Source organism: Eurytemora carolleeae, unplaced genomic scaffold, assembly GCF_000591075.1.
Source record: "Eurytemora carolleeae unplaced genomic scaffold, Eaff_2.0 scaffold244, whole genome shotgun sequence".
NCBI classification, from domain to species: domain Eukaryota; kingdom Metazoa; phylum Arthropoda; class Copepoda; order Calanoida; family Temoridae; genus Eurytemora; species Eurytemora carolleeae.
The window spans coordinates 438-8848 of NW_019396165.1; the positions used below are offsets into that span (position 1 = coordinate 438).

Here is an 8411-nt window from a genome sequence, read left to right on the forward strand (position 1 = left end):
TCTAGTGCATACATTTGGTAACAAATACCATTGCACATAAAGTTTTAAGTACGAAACATAGGGACTCACACAATACGAAAACTCTTCTTCACTTAATACAGAAGTTCAACTGCATACAAGTGAGCTTTATAATTACAAATAATACACCTTACGTATAGTAGGTCAAGATAAAAAAATCTTTTTTCGTTGGAATCTGGTACAAACGGGAAAATATAAACTACAGTCATGTTAAACAATCATAAATAAAACAATGATTAAGTTTATAATGTTTATTTCCTGAGAAAAGAACTAGGTTTTTGGGGGTGCAAGGTCCCCCTGCGAACATACAATATTCCATACGCACAGGAGGAACCCGCGCACACAAACTGAATTAACAATATGAGATCAATTGCTTTAAAACGACCTATTGAGGGAAATGAGGCCTTTCATTTAACATGAATTCAGATTAAAAATGAATCTTAATAAATGTTAATTTAGTGAAAGAAGATAAATTATTAATTATTAAACAATGAGACACACATTCAACGTCTACTTCACGACAACTGGATGAATTTTCTAAGTTTCAGTTCTAATAGTAATAATAAAAAATATTAATATTTGAATTGTGAAAAGCAAGATAATCTTACATCTACGAATGCGGAGCAATGTTTGCTATACAATATTTTGAGTGATAGGTTCGACTCCGACCCTCATCCAACCCAGCCGCTCATGCATTATAGTTAAACAGTCTTCATTATCCTGCAGCGGGTTGACAGAGAGAAGAATACGAACCTTACAAAATCCTAATGATACAGGATGAATTGAAAGATATCCCCCCCTCGGTGAGGGCATGATGTGGGATCAATGACTCGGGAGGTAGGAAAGTTCCTGATTTCCCGCCCCGGGAAGTTTCACAGCTAGGGGAAGGCGGGTAACCTGGAGAAGGTTTGGGACGGAGAGATCAGCTGGGGATATCACGTGACAGCTGTCTGCTGGAGAAAGAGTTCCGTCGCTAAAATGGTCCGAGGGAGAAACAGAACACACACATGGAAATCAGAACGAATTTTTTTTTTGGATGATTTTTGGTTTGTTTTAAATTTTTTTATATTTTTTTCTGCACGTTGATTTTTTCACTGAGTGGTTTAGTGTTAGGTACTGTACACATTGGGACACATAAACTACTGCTGATTGACGAACAGTAGAGTTAAGGGAGATGGAACGTGAGTCGGGTTGAACCTGCTAGTTTAGCAGAACCCGGAGTAAGAGTAATCCCCTCCCCTAGGAGTGTATAACCAGGAGAGCTGGGATGGATTTCTCTTGTTTAATTGAACCCGACCTGGCAGAGGTCGGAGTATGTATTGGCAGGGGGAGTACGACAGTCTTCATCACTGTCATAGAAGTTTCTCATCTTGGGAGTAAACCCCATTTGCAGTCTTCTCACAGCCTCTTTCAGTAGGTTACCCTCACTGAAAATAAAATAAAATTATTTAACGGAAACTATCAAAAGTTGAAAATGATGAGATTAAAATTTGTTAATATAAATCTGTTTTCAGGATACAATTTGAAGAATCAATAATAAAAAAAATGTTCCAATAAAACACGTAAATTATTACCCCCCCCCCCCCNACTGATGTAATATTTGTTTTATTCCCAACAAATATTTAGTCTGAGCATTTTATTGCTGTCAAATGTCATAACAGTATTTTTCATGTACTAGAATGGGAAGAAGGGGGGGGGGATAGAGGGGATCCAGATATCTTATACTTGTAACATTGTAGGCCTAGTGTCTTTTTTCATGATTTCATCTCACTTAAAAACCAGAAACTGAAAATGAATAACGTTTTGAAAATCAATTCTTTACTACATACTTAATGCACGTAAATGTAATCAGATACATATGATTTTTTTTCTTTAAATTAATAAAATGATAAAATTACTACGATCTGGAAAAATCATCACTTAAAGATTTAAGAAGCAGGCTCTGTTTGTCTTGTCTTGTCAAATAGTCACTCAACTCTACTGTATAGTGTATATTCTAAGTACATTTGTACAGTTTGTACTCTATAAACTCAACACAAATAAAATACATTAAATGTTTACAATAGCCTTTAGCCTTGAGAATTGAGAAAGTTTAAGATAAAAATATTTTTTTTTTTAAACTAAACTAACTAAAGTATAATAAAATTTCTACAAATTTCCTGTGATACTGATTTTCGTCATGCTTTCTTTCTTTTCATTCTGCAGGGGGGGGCGCGCCCCCCCCTCTCAGGTGCTAGGGGAGGGCGCGCGCCCGGCCGCCCCCCCCTAGTTGCGCCTCTGCAGGGGGGGGGCGGATATGTATATATTTTGCATATTCTTTTAATTAATAGCTATATTAATCTACATACTTTTTGTAATATTCTATTTATTTTCCGATCATTTATATATAATTGTGTTAAAGTAGCTGAAAACTTTAGAATGGTGGATATCGAGATCAATGCTTTATCTTGTCTTTTTCTTAATCTCTAGATTAAATAATGCTTGTTCTCCTCTTGTAATTAATCTCCATGGATTAATTAACCGATCGTGATTAAGGGTATTCCATTCTAAATGTTTTCAGCAATTGCATGTCTCTGATAATACGTTTTGAACGCTGCAATTTGTTTAAGAAGTTATAGAAATTATTAATAATTATAAGATCATTATATGATTTTGTGGTTGCTATGGAAACGCCTCAACACGGAATCGGACCCCACAAGAAAAGAAACCTCCCCAAAAGGTGCTCATGGAAACGCCTCAACACGGAAACGGACTCAAAAGTGAGTTTGGGTCCGTTTCCTTCTTTTTCAAGAATTATCGGAAATCCCTCAAAAACTATAAAGTGTTGAGAGATTTCCGAATATTTTGGGTCGGTTTCCGCTATATTTACATTTGATTCGTTTCCCATTTTTTTGGGTCCGTTTCCGATTTTCAGAAAAAGTTGTAAATTCTCAGTTTGTTGATCAGTTTCCACTTTTTTTGGGTCCGTTTCCTCTTTTTTTTTGGGTCCGTTTCCGGTTTTCAAAAAAAGTTTCAAATTCTCAGTTTGTTGATAGGTTTCCCCTTTTTTGGGTCTGTTTCCTCATTTTTTGGTTAATTTTCAGGATGTATATCAAAGTTTTGGTTTTAGTTGGGTTTGATTTGCATTTTCCACTCATTTCTGGCATTTCCAAACTCCCCCTTGTAATTGGCTTCATTTCCTAACTTCAGCTTTCACTTTGTTTTATATTCTTCATTATAGTCATTCATTTCACATTAACTACAAAAATCTGTTAAAAAACTGAATTTATTTTAAGTAAAATAAAAAATAGTTTTACTCTAAGTGGAAAAGGATGTTACTTTTTTAAATCTTTAGAAATGCTACTCTGTAAAACTTTGAAAAAATATTGTCTTTGTTTATATTCTAATTTCCAGAGGCGCAACTAGCACTGCGGGGGGGGGGCAAAATATTATTTTGTAATGGTTTGGGGTGTGGGGGGGGCCTTGCCCCCTTTTAAAATTTTTTTCAAGATAAAAGTGCTTTTTTAAGTATTTGACGTCGAAAAAAAGGAAATTATCAGTTGCAGATTTGGTGTTCAATTCAAATCTTTTTTTTCTTGTGTTTTTTAACAATTTATACTTTCAACTACTGTAAAATTAACGATATGAGTCATTCAATTCTTTTCATGTGTGCGCCGAGCGCCAAAGAAAAGTTGTTAATTACCTTGTTTAATTGCAGATATAACTACAAGAAATAATCATTTATATATTCTAAAAAAATTACGACAAAATACATATATAATTTAATCATCTACATTGAAAAAGGACAGACAATTTTACGTTTTCTCTTGAAGTTATTGAATTTATGATTGGTCATTCTATCCAACATTTATAATCTTATTTCATTTTCGATTTTATATAAGTTATATAAAAAAAACAGTTATCAAATATGATTATCAGTTAGAAGTTTGCCACGCTCAGTCTCAGAATGTTCTCTAGATTTTGCCACAAACCCAAATATTTTAATCCCTAAATCTTTGCACCGCGTGGTGTAAACCTTTGATATTTCAAACTTAGAATATTTTACCAAAATAATTCCAAGTTTGAATACAGTTTGGAACTTTTTAAAAATAAATTCTAGGGGGGGGTAATTACCCCCAGGATTCTAGGGTGGGGGGTAACTACCCCCAGGATTATAAGGGGGGGGTAACTACCCCCAGGATTGTAGGGGGGGGGGGGAAATAACCCCAATAACCCCCCTTATTTACGCCACTGCCGGGTAACTTCTTGTAATTGGATGAAATGTTCTTGAAGGATTTTCAGCATTTTTACTTTTTCTCTTTTACTTTTGATACAACTTTTTATCTTAAACAAAAATGTGTTCTGCATTATTTTGTTTAATCACATTGGGGGTTAAAACAAAGAAAAGACCAAAATGTTAATTGGTAAACCCAAAAAGCTCACACAACTCAAGGATGATCATTCTAGGTAATAAAATAGAAAGAGCTAACTCCAACATGAACCAGTTCGAAGCGTAAAGCAAAACTTATGAGTTGAAGCATTTTTCGATATGTCTTCTTTATACAAATTCTAGGGGGGGGGGGGAAATAACCCCAATAACCCCCCTTATTTACGCTTGGTTATTATTGCTTAGTTGATGATTTGGCAGAAATTGACAGTATAAATTTCGTACAATCGTGTCTGAAATCTCATCCTTTGAGGGTAGCCATGTATTTCCTAAAAGTTGCAGGAAATGTTCCGAACAGATTTTAGGAACAGTTTTGACCCAGATGGAGATGAAAACTCCAATTAAAGCCAAAACCGTAATATTTTATTTTAAACCAGATACTAATGAAAATTAATCGAAATTCGAAAATAATGAATTTTTTCTGAAAACCGGAAACTGACCCAATAAATGAGGGAACCGATCAAAAAAGGGTACAAACCAATAAAACTGGGATATTAACATTTTTTAAAAACCGGAAACGGGCCCAAATAAAGAGGAAACCTACTAACAAACTGAGATTTTAAAATTCTTTTTTGAAAACCGGAAACAGACCTAAAAAAGGGGGAAACCGATCAACAAACTGAGAATTTAAAACTTTTTATTAAAACCGGAAATTGACCAAAAAAATGAGGAAACAGACCCAATAAAAGAGGAAACCGATCAAAAAAACTGAGATTTTAAAACTTTTTTTGAAAACCGGAAACGGACCCAAAAAATGAGGAAACGGACCCCAAAAAAAGAGGAAACCGATCAAAAACTGAGATTTTAAAACTTTTTTTCAAAACCGGAAACGGACCCAAAAAATCATGAAACGGACCCAAAAAAAGAGGAAACCGATCAACAAACGGAGAATTAAATTTTTTTTTTGAAAACCGAAAACGGACCCAAAAAATGAGGAAACGGACCCAAAAAAAGGAAACCGATTAACAAACTGAGAATTTAAAACGTTTTTTTGAAAACCGGAAACGAACCCAAAAAAAAGGAAACGGACCCAAAAAAAGTGGAAACTGATCAACAAACTGAAAATTTACAACTTTTTCTGAAAATCGGAAACGGACCCAAAAAAAGAGGAAACGGACCCAAAAAAAGAGGAAACGGACCCAAAAAAAGAGGAAACCGATCAACAAACTGAGAATTTACAACTTTTTCTGAAAACCGGAAACAGACCCAAAAAATGAGGAAACGGATCGAAAATATTGGGAAATCCCTCAAAAATATTGGGAAATCCCTCAACAATATAAGACTCTGATAAACCGGAATCCGACCTAAAAATCGAGGAAATGGATCAAAAAAAACCTGAAGTTCCTCTAAAAATTGGATTTGAGGGATTTCCGATAATTTTTGAAAAAACAGGAAACGCCTCAAAAAAATTCATTTTGGGGAGGTTTCCGTTTTTTTTGGTCCGTGTTGAGGCGTTTCCATAGCAACCCCCAAAATGATTTTTTTGGAGGCATTTCCTGTTTTTTTTTTCAAAAATTATCGGAAATCCCTTAAATCCAATTTTTAGAGGAATTTCCCGTATTTTTTAATCCAATTCCCCAATTTTTAGGTCGGATTCCGATTTATACAGATCTTATATTTTTAAGGGATTTCTCAATATTTTTCAGGGTTTCCCAATATTTTCGATCCGTTTCCTCATTTTTTGGGTCCGTTTCCGGTTTTCAAAAAAAGATGTAAATTCTCGAGTTTGTTGATCGGTTTCCTCTTTTTCCAAAGAAAAGAGGAAACGGACCCAAAAAAGAGGAAACCGATCAACAAACTGAGAATATAAAACTTTAACTGCAAAAATCAGAAAAGGACCCAAAAAAATGAGGAAACGGACCCAAAAAAAGAAGAAACCGATCAACAAACTAAGAATTTGAAACTTTTTAGAAAACCGGAAACGGACCCAAAAAAGAGGAAACGAATCAAATGTAAATATAGCGGAAACCGACCCAAAATATTCGGAAATCCCTCAACACTTTTCAGTTTTGGAGGGATTTCCGATAATTCTTGAAAAAAAGAAGGAAACGGACCCAAACTCACTTTTGGGTCCGATTCCGTGTTGAACGCCTCCATAGCACCGATTTTGTGGTGTTGGATTGTTTTAATCTTTAAACTTAGAGTCCTTGGTTTTATGGATAAAAGATAACAGCACTGTAACTAAGACTTACGTGTGCCAGTATGGGCCTAGGATCACCGAGTGAAACGTAGTGAACGAGGCGTGGAGATGCAGGGCAAGGGCGTATACAGAAATAATTCTAGGGGGGAGGGGGGCGAAATTTGCGCAAAGCGAAATTTTTTTTCCCACCCCCCTAGGAGTTCCTGGGGGAAGGGCAAAATTTGAATTGTAAATTCAAAACTTTTGGCTTCTTAAATCACGCATGTTTAAGATACTTTAAAGGTATACACATACAATCCAATTACCTTGCATGTACTATACTTAATCTCTCCTTCAAACAAAACTATAGCAGAAAAAAGTAAATTATTTCTAAAAACTCGACTTACTGTTATGTTTATAGCAATAATTAAACTGGAGATAGTAACATACAGGGGCGTAAATAAGGATTCTGTAGGGAGGGTTGAAAAAGGACAGATAATGTTACCTTTTCTCTTGAAGTTATTGAATTAATGATTGATCTAAACAACATATATAATCTAAATTCAAATTCGATTTTAAAGAAAACTCTCCCCCCACACCCACAATGTTTACCTGTGAACTGCACATGCGCACACGAGCTTGGATATTTTTGCCTTACCTTCAGTCTGAAGTCAAATATAATACTTTCCGACATCGAGACCAGCAAAAACATACCTAATTAACTCGTGTAGCATCTCCAACGGATCCTCTAATTCAAGTTTCTGTTTCCCGTTCGCCGACATACTAGGATATCGTTTCCTGGCTGCCCAATTCCTGCCGCCGTCATCACAATCACAGTTTCCTCCTTTCACGGGTACTGCATAGGGGGATGCTCGTGAACTTTTAGCGCTCATATAGCTTCGAGCCTTCCTACAGCTGGGTACCAGATCAGTGGTGTAGTCCAGGTGGGGGAGGGATTTGCCCCCTCCATTATCAAAAGACACAGCCTCAAAATTTAATTTTAAATTATCTTTAATATTTTGCACTAGGTTGTCAACATCCTTACGGATAAGTTTTGTTTCGTTTTCTGACAAGAGGAGAACATTTTCTTTCGCAGGCATGTCTTGTTTTGAAGAAATATTGACGCCTGACGGAAACTTTTTGAAACAAAGATCGTTTAGTGTTTACGCAGAAGTGTGTGTTTTCAGTCCGCCTGTGCGCAGGCGAGTGAAGGGCTAGTTCCAACACACCGGCGGTCCGAGCCAAATGGGGGATCATTTCTGAAAGATTTTGTAGACAATATATTTAACGATTTTATATTTACTTTGCAGAACGAAAGAGAATACGCTTTAATGTTCAATTTTGGGAAGCAAATAAGTTGTTTTAATAAAATTGAAATTAAGATTTATTTTTTTCGGAGCAGAGCGTTATTTTTTTTAATTTCTTTAAATCCCTTTTCGTTATACATTTCTTTTATGTTCATATGTAAGCAGGATTCTAAACTATAAATAATTGTGTATACAAAAATATTTGTTCATCCTCCCCCGATCCCCCGTCGCATGCCCGTAGCCAAGTCTAGTGGAGGTTGTCCACATTTGCCCTCTCTTTTCTCTCACCCCCCCCCCCCCTTCTCCCTCCTCTCCCACGAATTTGATGGATAAATAGTTCCATTTCTTCAGCCTTTTTGTCCCTGCGCTACGAACCATATGAAGAGAAAAACTAATGTGAAATAGTGACAAATATTCAAATTTTCTCTTCTTTTGTGAATTTATGTGATCAAATTTACATTTTATGGTTACACAGAATCTGGAACACCACACGGCCAACAGGCCCAGCCAGGTGGGGTAGCGGAGTAATATTTACGAAAAG

At 35.8% G+C, this 8411-nt stretch overlaps 1 protein-coding gene across 1 annotated transcript; it reads right to left on the bottom strand.

The window, feature by feature from the left end:
• Positions 1-254: 254 nt before the first annotated feature.
• LOC111696943 (GSK-3-binding protein) lies at positions 255-7795 on the bottom strand. The gene is made up of 2 exons (XM_023466757.1): positions 7278-7795; positions 255-1445 (listed from the first exon to the last, which is right to left on the bottom strand). The coding sequence occupies exons 1-2, from the start codon at positions 7661-7663 to the stop codon at positions 1301-1303; spliced, it is 531 nt and encodes a 176-aa protein (XP_023322525.1). The 5' UTR covers positions 7664-7795; the 3' UTR covers positions 255-1300.
• Positions 7796-8411: the final 616 nt, after the last annotated feature.

Coding starts and splice junctions, on each gene's coding strand:
- LOC111696943 (XM_023466757.1), bottom strand. CDS start 7,663: ATGCCTGCGAAAGAAAATGTTCTCCTCTTGTCAGAAAACGAAACAAAA. Junction 1,446..7,277: donor ATGCTACACGAGTTAATTAG/GTATGTTTTTGC, acceptor TTTTATTTTCAG/TGAGGGTAACCTACTGAAAG.